This window comes from Mustela erminea, chromosome 3 (genome assembly GCF_009829155.1).
Source record: "Mustela erminea isolate mMusErm1 chromosome 3, mMusErm1.Pri, whole genome shotgun sequence".
Classification (NCBI taxonomy): domain Eukaryota; kingdom Metazoa; phylum Chordata; class Mammalia; order Carnivora; family Mustelidae; genus Mustela; species Mustela erminea.
The window spans coordinates 88,830,965-88,851,152 of record NC_045616.1 but is presented as its reverse complement, the minus strand read 5'-3'; the positions used below and the strand labels follow the sequence as shown (position 1 = coordinate 88,851,152).

The 20,188-nt window shown below is 44.0% G+C and overlaps 1 protein-coding gene across 1 annotated transcript; it reads left to right on the top strand.

Annotated features, from left to right (window-relative positions):
• The first annotated feature begins 889 nt into the window (after positions 1–889).
• Positions 890–5,211, top strand: WNT8A (Wnt family member 8A). Its single transcript, XM_032336613.1, is given in 6 exon segments — positions 890–943; positions 946–1,053; positions 1,281–1,419; positions 2,579–2,704; positions 3,406–3,548; positions 4,666–5,211. Coding segments are annotated over 6 exon segments (1,116 nt in total).
• Positions 5,212–20,188: the final 14,977 nt, after the last annotated feature.

The following is a 20,188-nucleotide window of genomic DNA, read 5'->3' as shown; positions in this document are numbered from 1 at the left end:
ATTACTTTAAAAATAATAATAATAACAAAAAAAAAAAAAAAAGGAAAATAAAGATTCCTGCTAAGGAGCTGATGTCCTGGCAACAAAACAGGATCAGAAAGGCATTAGCTTTTTCAAATACAGCCCTGGGTAGCCCAAAGGTTGATTCTCACATATGAAATGAAGACCGACTATGAATGAAGGAAATTTACCAGAACTTACTTTGCTAGAACATGGTAGAAGGGCCTATTACAGAGAGGTCCTCTGAAGTGTTTCTGTCCCACAGTCCCATGATTCCATGACTTTACAGTCACCAAGGAAGAAGGTGGGTAAGATGTATTCACTTATTTTGGTAAAATGAGTAGGAGAGTGCCCCTATAATTACTAACACCTTGGGGAAGAAGGCAGGACAGAGAGTGAGGGTCTCAGTGACAGATGAGGACACTGTAGCTCTGAGGAATTGTTGACCTACCCTCAGTGTTGGGAACCTCATCTGCTCCAGGCTACAAGATTCTGAGAAATGAGCCATGGAGCTGGAAGAGACAAGTCTGATTTATAGAGGAAAGAAACCTCAAGGGTAGCGAAAGGCTTCAGCCCCTCTGTCAGCCTGGGAGGGAAGAAGGGCTGGTGGGGCGGGGTGAGGCGGGGCTTTCCTTGGAGGCTTTGGGCTGAGTCCTTCCTTCCTGGTCCCCCATTGGGTCAGGGCCTCCTGCAGCCCTGCCAGTAAGGGACAAATGAGAAGAGCTGTTGATTTTTCCCCCTTGGCCATTCAGAATTTCCCCCACATAAATACTGAGAAGGATCCTGCCCTCTCCTCACTTCTCTGGAGTTGGCCCTGGGCTGGACCTGGTCCTCTGGGAGTGAGCAAGGCCATGGAAGACCTGTTTATGCTCAGGGTAGCTGTGGGCATATGCTATGCCACCTTCAGTGCCTCTGCCTGGTAAGTCCTTCCCCTGTGCCACCTTCCCCACTCCCCACTGAGGAAACCCCCATTATCTCATCCCCATTCACCACTGCCTCACTTTTTCTCTTTTTGATAGGTCAGTGAACAATTTCCTGATAACAGGTCCCAAGGTAGGATGGTCTCTGGCTCCTGTTTTTACCCATCCAGGTTCCTAAGGGAACTCTTTTGGGGAAAGAAAAGAGGGGAGGGGATACAGGGCCAGAAGTCCCCCACCCAGAGGAACCCATAATTGTTCCTTCCTGGAGAGCTAACCCATTTGAGTCCTGCCTATTCCCCCAAACCCCAGAAGAACTGAGCAGAGCCAGGGCTGACCTTCATAGCCCTTTCCCTTTGCCAGGCCTACCTGACCTACACGACCAGCGTGGCCCTGGGTGCCCAGAGTGGCATTGAGGAGTGTAAGTTCCAATTTGCTTGGGAACGCTGGAACTGCCCGGAAAATGCTCTCCAGCTCTCCACGCACAACAGGCTGAGAAGTGGTAAGTTTGTGCACCTGCACAAAGGGGTGTATGTGCATGGAGGTGAGCTTACAGTATGTGTATGTGTTGTATGTATGACATCTCTATGCACAGTGAAATGAAAAACTTATCAGTGATCTGCTCATCTGCCACTTCCTTACTGTGAAACCCTGAGTGAGTTACATCCTCTCTCAACCCCAGTTTTGTCATGGGGTCAATAAAGCCAGCTATGTTTAGTATACCAGGTGTACTGTAAGAGTCGAATGAGGTGAAAACAACACTATTTCCATACAAATGTAATTATTTCTCTATTTTTTAAATGTAGGCCTGTATTTGTGTATTTGTATACACCTACCTTGCACTGAGTTGCATGAAATAAAAACAAGGGCTTTGTGTTTGCAGCCCCTAAGGAGTTTCCCATCTGCCCAGCTGTCATAAAATCCCAACAACAGAGAAGTTGAAAGATCACACTAAGCTGGGTCATGTGGGGTGTGTGTGTGTGTGTGGGTGTGTGTGTGTGTGTGTACCTTGCAGCTCTTTATAATTGTATGTAGTAGTTCACATAAAGGCCGTTTATATACAAACAATAGAGAGGTTCCTGAGAAGAGGTAGGGGAAGAGAGTAAAGATGTGGATAAAGAGAAGCGTCTTCCTATGGGGTATGCAGACAGAATGGGGAGTGTGTGGAAATGAAATGAGACGATGTTTTTTAAAGAGTTTGGTAAGACACAAGTTCAGTAAATGGTAGTCATGATCATTATGATTATTACATAGTTCCTGATTCATGTCAGAAGGAAGAAAAGGCCCTTCTCTCTTTCCTAAGCCAGCTCCACGGCCCTGAGACCCCATTGCCCAAAGGCACAGAAGCAGTAGCTAATGAACAGAAGGCCAGGCAGGATTTCATGAAAGCAGGGTCTTGGTCCCAATACAAATGGTGAAGAGAGTGCCCTTGGTCCCATCACTGTCTGTGTGGATTTTACCATCCCCATCCCCATGGGGATAGTCATGTCTGCCTGAAAGACATAAGGATATTAGAAAGACATACACTGTTCTCTCAAAGAGAAGAACCTCCTCTTAAACCCAAAGGGGCAGGGACCAAGGGAGAGAAACAATTACTTTTCCACAGCCTCTCCTTTGGGTCATCAGGGTCCAAGTTTCCAGTCCCCTCTTTCTCTCCAAAGCCACCAGGGAGACTTCTTTCATTCATGCCATCAGCTCTGCAGGAGTCATGTACACCATCACCAAGAACTGTAGCATGGGCGATTTTGAAAACTGTGGCTGCGATGAGTCAAAAAATGGAAAAACGGGTAAGTTGTACTCTCTGATGTGGGTGAAGAAGTGAGGAAGGCAGAGCTACATGCAGGCTAAGATCTTCCAGAAAAAGGCTAAGGGACACACAGGTCCCTCAAAGCCCTAGATGCTGGCAGCAACTTCTTGGTGGGAGCTCCTGGACCTATACACTTCCAAGAGATGAGCTGGGTCCGTGAATCTAGGATCACCAAGTAACACTGAGCTCTAAAGCCAACAAGACCTCTAGGAATGAGAAGACCAGAGAGCTTAAAGCTAACCCAGTTACCTCGTAAAGCTAACTGAGTATCCAGAGCTACTCAGTTATTTGCAGACCATCTAGGAGACTCGGATTTGTCATCAAAGAGGGAGGAGAGGGCTCTACAAGACTACTGTAGGGTAATGATGCAGAATTCCAGAATGTTTGAGCTACAATGAACTTCTAAGATCACCTAGGCCCGGCTCAGTATGCCTACATTTACTGAGCCTGTAGAGACTAATTGCTTGGAGATGGAAAGTATCTGAACGGTAGGCCGTTGTCTTTGTGAAAAGGACCTCACCCATCCACTCTGAGCACCTCTACTTCCTGGTCTCACCTGCAGCTTTAGACGCTTCTAGAGCTCTTGGGGGATGGTTTAGCTATGTTAGCCAAAGTAACCTTGACTCCTCCAGAAACTTAGCAGGGAAATATGTGTAGAACTTAATCTTTCCTTACATGCAGGAGGTCATGGCTGGATCTGGGGAGGCTGCAGCGACAATGTGGAATTTGGGGAAAGGATCTCCAAACTCTTTGTGGACAGCTTGGAAAAGGGAAAGGACGCTAGAGCCCTGATGAATCTTCACAACAACAGGGCAGGCAGACTGGTAGGTATAGGAGTCCGTGAGTGAACTATCAGGGTCAGTACTGGCAAGAACCTCACATCTGAACACTTACAACTTACAGCTCACCAAGAGCTGTCTCATACCCATGTGTCATCCTTAAACCACCTATCAGGACTGGGATGGCTATCCCCTTCTCTGGATGACAAAGGCAGTTCAGGCTGAGCCAAATGGCTTGGCCAAGGCAACAGAACTAAAAAGCATCAGAACCAGGCCATAAATTCAGATCTTCTACTTTAATCTTATCACTCATCTTTGTGGTTTAGCCCCTTCCACAGGCAAGTTTCTGAGAACCCAAAACAATACAGTACACCAAAGCCTTGCTCTCATGACTTAAAATTTTAACCATTTCAATTGTGTGTTCTAGGAAATTAATGGGGAGGTGGTTATCATCCAACCTGTATCCTAAGATCTGTCTGGACTTCAAGGGATTGGGACTGATCAAGGCTTCTCTGGAGGGTCTATTCTCCCCCAAGACTTCTGGAGTAATCTGAACTCAAATCTGGAAGCAAGTTAGATTTAAAGCTTAGAGCATAAAAATTTCCCTTTGAACCTATACCTGCATGACCTGGACCAGAGCAAGGGAAGAGGTTTTCAAGGCAATTACACACATGAGTAATTGCTTTAGGGGTAGGGGTTCAGACTGCATGAGCTTCCTTCCCTCTGGGAGAGGACAAATCCAAACCCTCACCAGCCCCCACCCTGAAGACAATAATAGTGCCAAAAATCATATTTTCTTAATTTCCACAGTACTCTTGATCATTCTTATTCCAGTGAGAGAGAGAAACAAGCTACACAAGTGATGGAGTTGTGCCTAGAGCTTAGGTTTCCTGATTCCTGTAACTTCCTCAACATTTGCCCAATTTTCCCAAAGAATACTCAAGGGCACTTTAAAATTACCCTAACCAATGCCTTTACACCTCCCAAATACTCCAACTGAGAAGATCTGAAGTGGGGCCCAGAAATAGTGTTTTTCACAGACCTCCCTGGGAATTCTGATGCTCCTCCAAAGTTAAGCAGCACAGCTCTAAAATATCCCATTTAATTGCTAGCCTTTCATCTTCCTTACCCAGAGTCCTCCTCTCTCTCTTTCTCTCTGAAGGCAGTGCGAGCCATCATGAAAAGGACCTGCAAATGTCATGGCATCTCCGGGAGCTGCAGCATCCAGACCTGCTGGCTGCAGCTGGCTGACTTCCGGGAGATGGGGGACTACCTGAAGGCCAAGTATGACCGGGCCCTGAAAATTGAGATGGATAAGCGGCAGCTGAGGGCTGGCAACAGCGCTGAGGGCCGCTGGGCACCTGCTGAGGCCTTCCTTCCCAGTGCAGAGGCAGAGCTGATCTTTCTAGAGGAGTCGCCAGATTACTGCACCCGCAATTCCAGTCTGGGCATCTCTGGCACAGAAGGTCGGGAGTGTCTGCAGAACAGCCGCAACGCATCCCGGTGGGAGCAGCGCAGCTGTGGACGCTTGTGTACCGAGTGTGGCCTGCAGGTGGAAGAGAGAAGAACTGAGGCCATCAGCAGCTGTAACTGCAAATTCCAGTGGTGCTGTACAGTCAGGTGTGACCAGTGCAGGCGTGTGGTGAATAGGTACTACTGCTCCAGCTCCCCGGGCCACGTGTGGTCCGGACGCAAGGCCAGCGCCTGACAGCACCCACACAGATTCCCTCACTCAGTGGCATGTTGCTTTCTCAGAGAGAGTGAATTCGAGAACAACTGGAAAATCACAGGGTTGGTCTGTAGCGCCCTTCATACCTGCAATTCCAGGGAAATGGAGGTCCAGGTATAACCTGCCCCCAGCGCATTCTGGGCAGAGTTGAGTTTGGAGCCTGGCCTTCTAATGTGGGCAGACCCCATCTCCTCCCTCCTGCAAGTTATTTCCTGGTCTTTGCACCTGTCCTTCTGCAGCTTGCTAGAGGGGAGTTTGGTTTGGGGGGATCTTATCCAGAGGGACCCTCAAAGTACTCATCAAGTTTCAGAGGGAATGGAAGCAAAAAACTGAGTTCTGTCTGGACTTCTGAAGGAGCAACCTGATGCTAGCTAGCTGCAGAAAGACCAGCTACATGTTCCACTTACATGTACCACTTATACCCCTACGTAAGTGGGGCAGAGACCATAGACATCCCTAGTGGGAGGTTTTTTGGGGTATTGGGTTTTTCGTCTGAGTATGCACTTTTTAAAAGTTCTTGGGGTGCCTGACTGGCTCAGTTGGTAGAGCATGTGACTCTTATTTTTGGGGTTGTGAGTTTAAGCCCCACATTGGGCACAGAGCTTACTTTAAAAAAAAAAAAAAATCTCCCCACAAAACTCTGGGGAAACCAGGGCCCAACATAAGCTGAGGATTTTCCCAGATCAGAAAACGCCTTCGTAACCATGGAAAAAGAATGGTCATAGTAAGTGGGCAGATGATCCCAGCGTATCTAGACTTATCTAGATAAGTCCCTCCACCACCTTGCCCAAAGACTGGATTTTTTTCCCCAAAGAGCTGTCAAATGACTCTGTTTTGTTATTTTCCCAGATTGGGAACTCAACTTCATTTTGCAATAAATGCTAGGATATATATCCATCCATCTGAGACCTTTTATTTCTCTCTTTGGAAACCTTAGTTTAAGAAAGGGAATGGGAGGGACGCCCAAGTAGCTCAGTGGGTTAAGCCGCTGCCTTAGGCTCAGGTCATGATCCTAGGGTCATGGGATCGAGTCCTACATAGGACTGTTTCTCTCTCTGCCTCCACCTGCCACTCTGCCTGCTTGTGCACGCTCTCTCTCTGAAAAATAAATAAATAAAATCTAAAAAAAAAAACAAGAAGAATGGGAAACCCTGCTTGTATATTCCAAATATGCACAAGGCTAAGGGGAAAACTGGAAGTATCCAACCCCCTTGGATATGTGTTTGAGAGAGAATATAATTGAGAACCAAGAACTGGGCCAATAGGAAAACTATCCATACTCCCAGATTTAAAAGGTGGTATTTTAATGCAACCTAAGAAACTTGAGGAACAAGGAAGCCCTTTGAACTTGAATCATATTCAAAGTGTGTTTGCTCTCTTAACTTGGGCTTCCTGGGGTGTCTGTATGCCTCAGGGAGGACCTGGGCAAGAGACTAGGAAAGTTGTGGATTCTACCTTCCTCATTTGCAATTCTACATCTTCCACTGGCCATCTTGGGCGGGGAGCCCCTAGGGGCTCAACAACTGGTCTCCTAAATTTCGAGCATCCCAGCCTTGGGAATCTCCCCTCTGGGCAAAAGCCAAGCACCCCTGCAGGGATGAGGTATTTCAGATATGTTGAATAAACAAGTAAAATGACTGATCACCAAGAGTGTGGAAACACCCTCAAGCCTAACATTTTAAATTAGAAAACAATTTAAAGGGGCGCCTGGGTGGCTCAGTCGTTAAGCCTCTGCCTTTGGTTCAGGTCAAGATCCCAGGGTCCTGGGATCTGGGATCCAGCCCCGTGTAGTGCTCCCTGCTCTACGAGAGATCTGCTTCTCCCTCTCCCACTTCCCCTGCTTGTGTTCCCTCTCTCACTGTCTCTCTGTCAAATAAATAAATAAAATCTTAAAAAAATTTTTTTTTAAATTTAAATGTTCAACAGTACAGCAAACTAGTTAAATCATGGCCCCACAATGGAATATCAACCATTAAAATAATATTCTGGAGAAACACTTAGCAACATGAAAAACATACATGATCTATTAAGTGAAAAAAGTTAATTACAAAACAGTATGTTCAGTATAACCCAATTTTGTTTTTTAAAACAGGAAAATACTGGGGACCTAGCTGGGTCAGTTAAGTCATGCCATTCTTGATCTCAAAGTCATGAGCTCAAGCCCCACAGTGGGCATAGAGCTTACTTAAGAAAATATGAAAACATTTGCTATCATGTAATACCAAATAGAGTAATTTGTTTTCCTTTTTGTGTTTTTCTGCATTTTTACATTTCTCTACAATAAACAAATATTTTTCTTATCAAAAAGAATGAGTTACTGGGGTACCTGGCTGGCTCAGTCAGTAGAGCATGTAACTCTTGATCTCAGGGTTGTGAGTTTGAGCCCCTTTAAAAACAAATAAATAGGGGAGCCTAGATAGCTCAGTAATTAAGTGTCTGCCTTGGGCTCAGGTCATGTCCTGGGATCAAGCCCTGCGTCACAGAGTGATCCCTGCTCAGTGGGAAGTTTCCTTCTCCCTGTGCCTCTGACCCCGCTCCCCTCCCTCTCTCAAATTGATAAATAAAATATTTTAAAAAAATAAATATTAAAGGGGCGCCTTGGTGGCTCAGTGGGTTAAAGCCTCTGCCTTCACCTCAGGTCATGATCTCAGGGTCCTGGGATCAAGCCCCGCATCAGGCTCTCTGCTCAGCAGAGAACCTGCTTCCTCCTCTCTCTGCCTGCCTCTCTGCCTACTTGTGATTTGTCTCTGTCAAAGAAATAAATAAAATCTAATAAATAAATAACAAACAAATAAATAAATAAATGCTAAAAAATACTTGTCATTAAATACTTTTAGAAAAAATAGTTATTTTTTTAAGTGCCAACAGGAAATAACCCCTCTTTTTTTTTAGTGAAAAGAAAAGTGAAATATTCACTAAGGAAGATGGCATCCCAAGAGAAAATATAAGCAATTACCTTGAAAGCTCCCTAAGGTCTCTGTTCTTTCTGGTGCATTTACAACTCCCACAGATGCCAGAGAAAAGGAGAAATTCATTAAAGTGCAGCCTATGTCAAGGAAATAGAAGATTTATTCTACCTCTCTCCTAAGGAAGCTTACAGAAAGACACCACAGTTAGTGACAAAGGAAGTGTCTGTGTGCCGTGGTAGTGGAAAGGGGAACGAGGCACTACCTAAGCACAAGAATTATGGTGAAGAAATAGGCAACATAAAGAAAAGATTATTAACCTGGGGCTCAAAGAGAAACAAAAATTGTAATTCTGTGGCCTTGAGGTCAATCCTCCAGTTCACAAAGATGCCAAAGTGCCCATCAAGAAACCTGAAGTTGTGACACTGTGCTAGGGAAATGAACAAAGTAGATTTTCTCCCTTCATTCCTAACCGAATCTCCAACCAAAGGACCCAGGTACTTGACGCTTTGACATTCCCACTGCAACAGCCCCCAGACCTTGCCGACATTCCCAAATAATCCTAGGGGGTATTTTCAGAAACAAAACTATCTCTTGACTATCCTGTACAAACATGATGATTCAAGAAGAGAATGACTTATGTCTTCTGTGGGTTTATATCTGAGGCTTTCAACGAATGAAGCCCAGAGCGATTGGGAATTCCATGGAAAGAATTCCTACTTCCCCAAAAAGCTGGTAGTCCCACTCCTTCCAACTCTCTTCCATCCTCATTCATCTTATCCTCATGGCAATCAATCACATCAACCAATCTGCCTACATAGACCCTGAGCCAGAAGCTAAAGGAATTCAGATTTCTCTACATCCATCACCTTCCTGTCAGGGATTCATTCCAACACATTGCAGTGTTATTCAGATTCACTAGTTACAACCCTACCCTCCTTCCCTTTTGGCTCATCCTTAACAAACTGGCTATCATTGAGGTGACAGAACAGTAAAACTCCTATATTCAATAGGTTCAGGGCCCAAGAATGGCAATATTGGCCCACAATCTATGGTGGATCCTGAAAACCTGTTGAAAAAAAGAATCAGCTCAATGAGGGAAACCAGTCCAGGAGCCTATCCCTGTATTTCAAATGCAGGCACGCTTCACATGGCCTGGAGAGTAGAAGCCTGTGTTTCCTCAGGCTTTTATTATTTTATTTTATTTTATTTTAAATTATTTATTTGAGAAAGTGAGAGCATGAGTGGAGGGGCAGAGGAAAAAGCAGACTCCCCGCTGAGCAGAGAGCCCAATGCGGGGCTCAAACCCAGAACCCAGAGATTATGACCCGAGCCAAAGGTAGAGGCTTAAACCACTGAGCCCCCCGGGTGCCCCTCTCAGTCTGTTTTAAAAGGAGAACACGCTTCTGCTTGCCAGACCCCTCCAAAGCTTCTTCTCCTCTCCTCCCACCTCCTTTTCCTCCCTCACCTCCTCCTGCTCTTCCTCCTCCTCCTTCCCATCTGACCTTTGTCATGCGGAGAATTAGGGACTCCCAAGAAAACTGTGAGGTCTGTTCCTAGAGCTCCTATGGGCCCTTGCCAATCTCCTCAGGGTTTGCCAGTGGGCAGTTGTAACAGCAAGGGTGAAAGGGAAGTAATGAAGCACCTACTAAGGGTCAAGTGTTAAGATATATTATATGCTTCAATCCTGGGAACAAGCCAATTAAAGCGTTACAATTATTCCCCTCTTATTACTGAGGAAACTGGCTCAGATAAGTTAAGCACCCAACCTAAAATTAAACACAAGGAGGTCGATTTTAATTCTGGGCCCCTATCACCCAAATCTATACTCTTTCCCGACATCACTCCGGCTCTGGGAGCCCCGGGAATCTTGGGTGACATTCCTGTCATGACAGCTTTGCAGAATGACGACCATTCATATGCAGTGAAAGGTGTCCTCTTCCTCTCTCTTGTGCATGCAGGAGCGTTAAATTCTCAGCCCATCTCTAGAATGGAGAAACCTAACTTTTGACTTGCAAAGGCCTTCCTTAGAATGATAAAGCAAGATAGCCTGACTCCTGCAGACCTGGGACGACAGAATCGTGGTTCGCTAGGTGGTACTCAAAGAAAAAGGCTAACAACTATGGTCTATATTAGAGGTCAAAGTTTCAAAGGAATGTAAAGAAGGAGTGTTTATTTTAGAGGGTAGAGGAAGGAAAAACAGGATCCAGAGAAAGACACATTCTCGCCCCAGATCACAAACTACTTACAATCATTGATCAGAAAAGCCAGAGAGAGATTCAGGGCCTAGATACAGATGTTTGGGTTGGGGGGAAATGAAATGAAAGCAAGAACCAGAGCAAAAGCTTCGGGAGAAGTTAAAGACCTTTGAGTAGGACTACAGCTCTAAACCAGCTAATCCCCACTACATTCCCTAACAAAAGGGGGGAAAGCTGGTTTTAGAGGAACAAAGTGTCCTGCCCAGTGTCACCAAAGGAGATGACTGAAGAGATAACACTAGATTCCAAGGCCCTGAACACTGTCCATGGCTCATGCTCTGTCCACCTGCCAGACTGCCCTTGTCATCAGAAAAGTGATGTTGGATGACAAATGCAAGTATTACGGAAATTAGGCCAGGGCTCCGGGAAGCCTCAGACTGCACTTAGTCAGTGAGGGGGTAGGGAGACTAGGGTAAGGGAACTAGGCATGTGGGTAAGGGAAAAGGCCTGCTGGTGCACCAGGAGCCCAGATTCATTCCCACATTCCTCCCAGATCCTCAGGTTCCTGAACTGACCCATGTTGAGGTACTGAGGTCCCTTGTCGTTTCTTCACCAGGACTTCCTGCAGTCCATAAGAGATGACTTGATTCAGCCACATGCTTCTTAACAGAACAGCTCCTAATCAAAACCCTACTGAAGAGTAGAACATCGTACACTCTGCTTGAAAGACCATCAAGAGGGGCGTGTGGGTGACACAGTCAGTTAAGCATCTGCCTTGGGTTCAGGTCATGATTCTGGAATGGAGCCCTGAGACACTAGGCTCTCTGCTCAGCAGGGATCCTGCTTCTCCTTCTCCCTCTGCCCCTCTATCCCCACTCCTGCATTCTCCCTCTCTCTCTCTCTCTTTCTCTCTCCCTCTTTTTATTCTCTCTCTCAAATAAACTCCAGAAAGAAAGAAAGAGAGAAAAGAAAAGAAAAAAGTAAAGAAAAGAAGGACCATCAAGGGAGGGGCGTCTGGTGGTTCAGTTGGTTAAACATCTGTCTCTGGCTCAGGTCATGATCCCCGGGTCTTGGAACCAAGTCCCCATTGGGCTCCCTGCTCCAAGCAGTCTGCTCTCCCTCTGCATGCAAACTGCCCCAGCACTACCCTGGCTCATGCGCTCTCTCTCTCTCTCTTTCAAATAAACAAATAAAATCTTGGGGTGCCTGGGTGGCTCAGTCAGTTAAGCATCTGCCTTCAGCTCAGGTCATGATTTCAGGGTCCTTGCTTGGTGGGGAGCCTGCTTCTCCCTCTGCCTGCCTCTCCCCCTTCTTGTCCCCTCTCTTTCTAACAAATAAACAAAATCTTTAAAGAAAAGAAAAGATAAAAAGAAAGACCAAGGGAGAGGGGGAAGTCAGTCCTTACTTCTTGTGATAAACTACTTATCAGGATATTTGCTGCATGGCTAACCTGAATCAGCACTGCTATATTTTAAGCCTACTAAAACCTCCAGGACCTCTCATTATGGATTCAGGCCTTCAAACTCTCCTTTTCTCCAAGCTAAATAACCCTAATTACTCCAGTTTCTCACTGGTTTTCTCTCACACTCTTTTTTATTATTCTCTGCTGCCACAGAGCTTTGATTGCCTCATCAGGTCCTACTTGCCATTTATTTCTTCATGGCCTGAGTTCATTTCTAACCCCCGTCGTTTCAGCGAAGTAGTCTTGATTCCCACCTCCATCAGCTGGGACCACAATGGTCAAAGCTGGAAATGGTGCAAGGGCAAGAACACGAAACTGACAACCAGGACACACTTGCTTCTCTGCTCTCACCATTGGAGGCCTTTTATTCTTTTTTTTTTTTTTAAAGATTTTATTTATTTGTCAGAGAGAAAGAGTATGTGCACAAGCAGGGGGAGCAGCAGAGGAAGAGGGAGAAGCAGACTCCTTGCTCAGCAGGAAGCCCAACATGGGACTTGATCCCAGGACCCTGGGATCATGACCTGAGCCCAAGGCAGACACTTAACCAACTGAGCCACCAAGGCACCCCACCACTGGAGATCTACTCCAAAATTCCAGTTCTGTTTCTCTGCTGATGACTGCTAAATCCCCATCTCTGTGCAAATTCAAGGCACCACAGGTCTAATGCTTCACCAACCATTTCTACTGGGATGACAACATTGATTTTCTCTTATGACTTCTGTTTCCATGGAGAAATTTCAGGCCATGGAAAAACTGTGAGTGACTGAAACTTGTCCTGAATCTTCCTTGACTCCTCCCTCTGCTCAACTTTTCATATTTAGTCATCTTCCTTTAGGTTTGGCCTCCAAATCTATACCCTCCTCTTCATTACTTTTGCCTCCAGTTTTGACTAACACTGTTATATCTTGTACCTAAATTTTCTACTAAACTTTGCATTCAACAATTGATATTTTGGCTCTTGACTCTCCATTTAACACATTGTTATAATATTTATCTTATATACCACATTCAGTTCATCATTTGATTTAAAAACAAACAAATAGAGGCACCTGGGTGGCTCAGTGGGTTAAAGCCTCTGCCTTCGGCTCAGGTCATGATCCCAGGGACCTGGGATCAAGCCCTGCATCAGGCTCTCTGTTCAGCAGGGAGCCTGCTTCCCCACTCTTTCTCTGCCTTCCTCTCTGCCTACTTGTCCTCTCTCTCTGTCAAATAAATAAATAAAATCTTTTAAAAATAAATAAATAAAAGTAAAAACAAACTAACAAAGAAGGGTACCTGGCTGGCTCAGTTGGTAGAGCATGTGACTCTTGATGTCTGGGTAGGAGTCTGAATCCCACATTGAGGAATACTCTAAAGTATACTTAAAATGAGTATACTTAAAATTTTTAAATCCTCAAAGACAAAACAAAACAAAAGAAAAATCCCTTGCAATGTCCTAGAAAATAAAATCTCAATTTTTTGGCCTGACATTTCAAGTCTCCTAAACTGGACACTATCCTACAGTAACATTTAAACATTTTTTCTATAAATATATTCTCATAAAAATTCAAACAATTTAGAAGTCAATAGACCAAAACATGAATAATCAGGTTTATTCCCTTCTTCCTCCAGCCCACTGTCCTTCCCACAAGTAACTGCTCCTAACTCACTTTTCCGGTTTCATCCTTTGTTTCCTCAGCCCCAGCTAGACCACATTATGACAGTTCCTCACATATAGTATTCCCATGCAACTTCTGTGTCCCAGTGGAGGCCATCTTCCTCCCTGAAATACTTTTGCCCTGACTACTGACTATCCAACTCCAAACATTCTGTTCTTAAGGTTTATTACCTACTCCTTGAAATTGCCTGCCTTTTATTGGATAGGATCTAAATATCACTGCCTATGATATCTAGTCATTATGGATTTTCTCTGTTTCAACAATAGAGCTGACAAGTCTCCACTTGGGAGGTAGAACCATGTTACCTCTCCCTGCCTCCATAAACCTCTCACAACACTCTGCATAGGGTAGGTAATTAGTGCTCTTCTGACATTAAACAGTTCATGGAATCTTAGCGATGGAGAAGACCTTAGTCATCTCCTATAATCCTCTCACCTTACGGAAGAGGGAAGTTATTTGCCCAAGGTTATTTGTCTAGCCGTAAAGGTCAAGCTGAAGATAGACCTCAGGTCTCCTAATTCTGAGTTCAAGCAACTCCTTGGTCTTTTGCTCTGGAAAGGATCCATACTATTATCAGGAGCAACCAGCTGGATAATAACTCAGATAGGGGCGACTGGGTGGCTCAGTGGGTTAAAGCCTCTGCATTCAGCTCAGGTCATGATCCCAGGGTCCTGGGATCGAGCCCCACATCGGGCTCTCTGCTTTGCGGGGAGCCTGCTTCCTCCTCTCTCTCTCTCTCTCTCTCTCTGCCTGCCTCTCTGTCTACTTGTGATCTCTGTCTGTCTAATAAATAAATAAAATCTTAAAAAAAAAATAATAACTCAGATAGGTAATGATGGGGGAGGGCTTGGATGTGCCATGTGAAATTAAAAAAAATACACACTCACACACGTTTTGTTTTAAGTAAGCTCCATGCCCAGCGTGGAGTGCAATGTGGGCCTTGAACTCACACCCCTGAGATTAAGACCTGAGCTGAGATCAGAGTCAGATGCTCACCCAATTGAGCCACCCAGGCACCAACCCAAATTTTTCAGATAAAAAGAAGGAAGGAGAGTTGGTTAAGTGTCTGCTTTTGGCTCAGGTTGTAATCCCAGAGTCCTGGGATTGAGCCCAGCCACACGTTGGGCTCCCTTATCTACTCAATGGGGAGTCTGCTTCTCCCTCTCTTTCCCTCTCCCCAACTCATACTCCCTCTCTTTATCCCTCTCAGTTTCTCTCTCAAATAAATGAATAAAATCTTAAAAAAAAAAAGGGGGGGAAAGAGAAGAGCATATGAGGTTTCCCAAACATATCATTACCACTTATGCCCAGGTATAAGGAAAAGGTCATCCATTCCTCTTCTCACTATTCTTCATTCATTCTCTAGTAGTTACCTTAACTTGGCTTCATCTGAATAAACATGTTGTAGAGCACAGGGGCTCCTGGGTGGCTCAGTCAGAAGAGCACAAGTCTCTTGATCTCAGGGTCATGAGTTTGAGCTCCATGTTAGGTATAGAGATTAATTAAAAATAAATAAACTTTGGGGCACCTGGGTGGCTCAGTGGGTTAAAGCCTCTGCCTTCAGCTCAGGTCATGATCTCAGGGTCCTGGGATCAAGCCCCGCATCAGGCTCTCTGCTCAGCGGGGAGCTTGCTTCCTCCTCTCTCTCTGCCTGCCTCTCTGCCTACTTGTGATCTTTGTCTGTCAAATAAATAAATAAAAATCTTTTAAAAAATAAAAATAAATAAATAAATAAATAAATAAATAAATAGACTTTATTTTTAAAGACTTTATTTATTTATTTATTTATTTGACGCACAGAGAGAGAGAGAGTGTGTGCACAAACAGGGGGAGCAGCAGGGGAAGAGGGAGAAGCAGACTCCCTGTTGAACAGGGAGCCAGACACAGGACTCAATCCCAGGATCCTGGGATCCTGACCTGAGCCAAAGGCAGACGCTTTAACCCACTGAGCCACCCAGGCATCCCAGTGCATCTCTTTTCTAACTGAAAAGTACCCTGGCTTGATGATTTATATGGTACTCCTATTTACAACCTATTTCATTCATTCATTCATTCATCCGTTCATTTACTTAAGTAATATTAACTGAACACCTACTCTGTTATATGCATAGCACAAATCCAGGGGATACAGAAGTTCATGACATTGACAGATCTCTGCCCTCATGGAACTAGCATTCTAGTGGAGGAGATGAACAATGAGTAAATAAAAAAAAAAAATTATTACACATTGAGCTAACTGTCATGATAGAAATACGTACACTTGTCATAATAAGGCAGCGACATCTTTGGAAAAAGTGGCGAGGGGGGCACCTGGTTGGCTCAGTCAGTTAAGCAAGTGACCTAGCTCAGGTTATGATCTTGTGAGATTGAGCCCAACGTTGGACTTTGTGCTCAGCCCCAAGTCTGCTTCAGATTCTCTCTCCCTGTCTCTCTCTCTTTCAAATAAATAAAATCTTAAAAAGAAAAAAGAGAAAGTCATCAGAGAAGGCTCTCTGTGAAGTTGACATGTAAGCTGATACCCAAAGGATGTACAGAATCCAATTATAAGAGCTTCAGGAAAGCATAATCCAGAAGGAAGCATCATAAGCAATCAAGGCCAAAGCAGAAAAGAGCTTGAAAAATTCCAGGAGCTGATCAAAGTTTGATGTGACTGGAGTGTGGTTTGCATGTGGTGGCATGAGGTGAAATTAGAGCAGTAGGCAGAGGTCAGATAATCTAAGATCCAGAGAGTCCCAGTAAAAAGTCTGAATTTTGCTCCAGAGGAGTGGGAAGCCACTAAAAGATTTTAAGTGAAGTGATGCTAGGATCGTAATTACTTCATAAGAAAACTCATATAGCCTGCTATCTGGAAAATAGAGTGGAGAGAGGGAAGCGTGGAAGCCTGGAGACAAAAGGGAAATTCTATTAGGCTAGGCTAGACCTGAGGATGGCGCGGATGAATGTAGGGACAGAGTGAATAAAACAGGGAAGATGAAAAGTATGTATAAATAATGTAGAACCCATAAAATTTGCTGAAGGACTGAATGTGGTGTGTGGGAGAAGAGGTGAGATCTAGGATAACTCTGGTTTTCTAGCTTTGGTTAGTGAGTAGCAGATGATGCCACTTACAGACATAGGCAAAATGAGAGAGAACCAGGTTAGGGCTAATGGGAAGATGGAAATCAGGAGTTTTTTTAAGGGGTTCCTGGGTGGCTCAGTGGGTTAAGCCTCTGCCTTTGGCTCAGGTGGTGATCTCAGGGTCTTGGGATTGAGCCCTGCATTTCATGGGGCTCTCTGCTCAGCAGGGAGTCTGCTTCCCACTCTTTCTCTGCCTACTTGTGATCTCTCTGTCAAATAAATAAATAAAATCTTTTTTTTTTTAAAAAAGAGTTTTTTAAAGTTTAATTTAATTTAGTTTATTTAAAGTAGGCTCCATGGGGCACCTGGGTGGCTCAGATCAGGATCCCAAGGTTCTGAGATAGAGCCAGGCATTGGGCTCCCTGCTAACTTTCTCCCTTTCCCTCTGCTACTCCCCCTGCCTGTACACTCTCTCTCTCTCTCTCTCTCTCTGTCAAATAAATAAATAAATAAATAAACCCCAAGATTAAGAGTGGCATGCTGTACCAACTGAGCCAGCCAAGCACCCCAAGAGTTCATTTTAAATCAGTCAATACAGCATGGGACTCTTGATCTCAGAATTGTGACTTCAAGCCCCACTGTGGGCATACAGCTTACGTAAAGAAATAAAGATAAAAATTGCAAAGTGTTCCATTTAAGCATGTTAATTTGAATTTTTTCTGAGACATTCAAGTGGAGACATCAAGCAAGCAGTTGACTATTAAATCTGGGAAAGCTGACTAAATAAATTAGAGAAGAAATTTAAGATGGAGATGCAAATTTAGGAGACATGAATATAGAGACAGTTTCTGAAGCCATGGGAGTAAACAGGACTTCCTAAGAAGAGGAGGAGGTGAAGGGAAGAGGGTACAGGTTCAAGTCCAAAGAAACACCACATCTCTCCCACTGATGTCCACAAGTGGCCAGTGAGAAACCTGAGCAACTGAATCTCTTTTGGAATCTGGGAATTGCTGCCAGACTTGCTGGCAGGTAGAGAGATAGATGAGCTGAATTTTGTGGGTGGCCTCTTTCAATCTCTTCATTCAATGAATGTCTTCTGTGGGTCAGGCACATAAACATGAGGGGACATAGTCCTTCCCAATCGGGAAGGAAAGCACACTTGTGCCCATAAATGTGTTATGATAATCTTTCTAGAGGAGGTGTATACAGGGGCACTGAATACAGGGAAAGACAACAAAAGATGTCTGCCTCATCCAGAGCAGAAGCAAAGCTCATTTAAGTAGGAGAAGAGCTGAACATTACAAGGGAGCTCTGAAGCCAGAATGGCTTTTCCCCCACTTCTCCTTGGTTGTTTGTTTCTATTTTCAAGCAAATCTGGTGCTTCCTAGCTAGAATAAAGGTAAAATCTTGACAGGTTGGTGGGGGTTAAAAAACAAGGCTTTGGTTCTCTGACCATTGACAATAGAGAACAGGCCTTTTGGAGGAGCCTTAATCAGGTGTGGGGTGGGGGTGTGAGTTAGAGGAAAAAGTGGAAGTGAGAGTGGTTTATTGCTGTTCACAATAAAAGCAATAAAATACTTTGCCCTGAGCTGCATAAGGGTTATAATTGGTATGATAAGCTATCATTTAACATGAGGAGGAAATTGAAGTTTCATTTCCTTGCTTTTGTGGCACCCCTTGAATTGAATTGATGACACCATTCAGTCAATCAGCATGAGGCCTGCCTTACCAATTTTGTTTTGCAAAACAAAGCCAGTCACGGTCAAACTCAGTTGGTCAATTCCATAGATTAACAGGAGAGGCCCCAGGAAAGCAAGACAGCTGGGATAGCTCTGGCTGGGAAATGATGGGTTAATCCTAGGCCAGCTTGGCAGGAAACTTCGTAAGATCTTTCAGGGCCCTGGTGCCCTCCCACTCCTCACCCCTCCAAAAGCTTCCCACACTCACCAGTGTCCTGGGGTTGACTCTGAATAATCTCCAGAGTTTGAAGGACAGGGGGTGGGCTGAGGGTATGGATGCAATTCCCCACTGTGTCATGATCCTCCTCTTCAGTTCTGATTTCTCTAGACGCAGGAAGGGTAGTACGGTATGACAGAAGAAGTCTGACCTATAGGAGTTATATGATCTATATGAGCGCAAACGGGGAAGAATGAAATTTTCTTGAAAAATGGACAATACAAAATTTCCGCCGAATTCTGGGCTTTCATAGGCGTACCAACACAACCCACAACCTAAAGAACACAGTGAAGATAAAAATATTGTTAAAACTATATATACTATATACTGAAGAGCGAGATGTTTTTGTTGCCTCTATGGCTAAAATGTTAGAAAGAAATTGTTGATTTTCCTAGAGGATGACCCAAACCCATCCTGATTCCTCTCCATGCGCAGAAGTTGTTAAAAACTGAGGACACTTTAGAATAGATCACAATCTGGAGCTTTTCAAAGTTCCCATTTAACTGAGATAATTCCATTTTTGTCTCGTTCTGAATTCTGATGTTTCTGGTGAACAAACAGTTCTGCCAGTAACACAAAGAACTATCAAAAAGCCAGGAAAATCTGTACATGAGGGGAAGTTACCTGAATAACATGGGGGTTCATGTTCCCAGGGAGATTAAGGGAATGTTTGATTTTAGTTCCCTGGTCATCTTATATTTTTCTAAAAGGATTTATTCTTGCCATCTCTGTGGCTGTCAGCACAATTTAATTTTAATTTTCAAGTAATCAAGGAAGGCAATTTGATATTATGGGAAAAGCACTGCTGATTTTTTTCACAGATTTTACTATAACGCCATGCAAATCACTTTCTGCGCTTCAAATTCCTTACTATAAAAAGAAGGGGATTCGATTCAAATGCATTAGATATGCACAAAACTTTTTTGAAATTCTAAAATTCTATTCTGAGCCCCTACATTTCTCTCTCCTGACAGTTCTGCCTTCATATGATGTCCCATGCCAATTGCCATACAGAATAAATTAGAACTAGTTTTCGTTTCTAGAAACTTAGAGCTTGTGAAACAGCAATGGTAAGATGTTCTTCAGATACATACCCTATGATTAGATTCCAGTAATTTGAATTTTGTGCTGAAGGAAGCTTATTTGTATATTATATTTTAAAAGGGGTTACTGTTAAATTAACACCATAAAAAGGGCTGCAGGTGGAAGTTGTTAACAGCTTCTGATAACAATCTTTTCAAGTTCTTCTTCCGAAAGGGCTCCTTGCATAATATATGGCACTCTGGATGTGAGCCAGGAACCTGGATCATCAGCCTTAGCTAGATTTGTGACCTTGGGCATGTCTCTTAGCTACCCCAGACCTCATTTGCATCAACTATAAATGAAGGGGTTGTATTAGGTAAGAATGAGTAGTGGTTAAATGTAAATAAAGACATTAATGCCTTTGGTAATACAGAAAATGCAAAGGGGTTTAGAGACACTTTTTAAGTAATAAAGGAAAAAAACCTTGTGATTGTAGGCCCCCAAAAGTAACAGCATCAATGTAGTACAGTTCCAAGATCCATTCACTTTTATTCACATAAATCCATTAAATGGATGAACTTGCTCTGCATACAACATTTAGCTGGCTCTATGAGAAAAACAAGGTTTTCCATGTTTGTGAAAAAGCACCAGGACATAATGGAAAGGCTTTAGGGCCAAATATAATTGAGTTCAAAT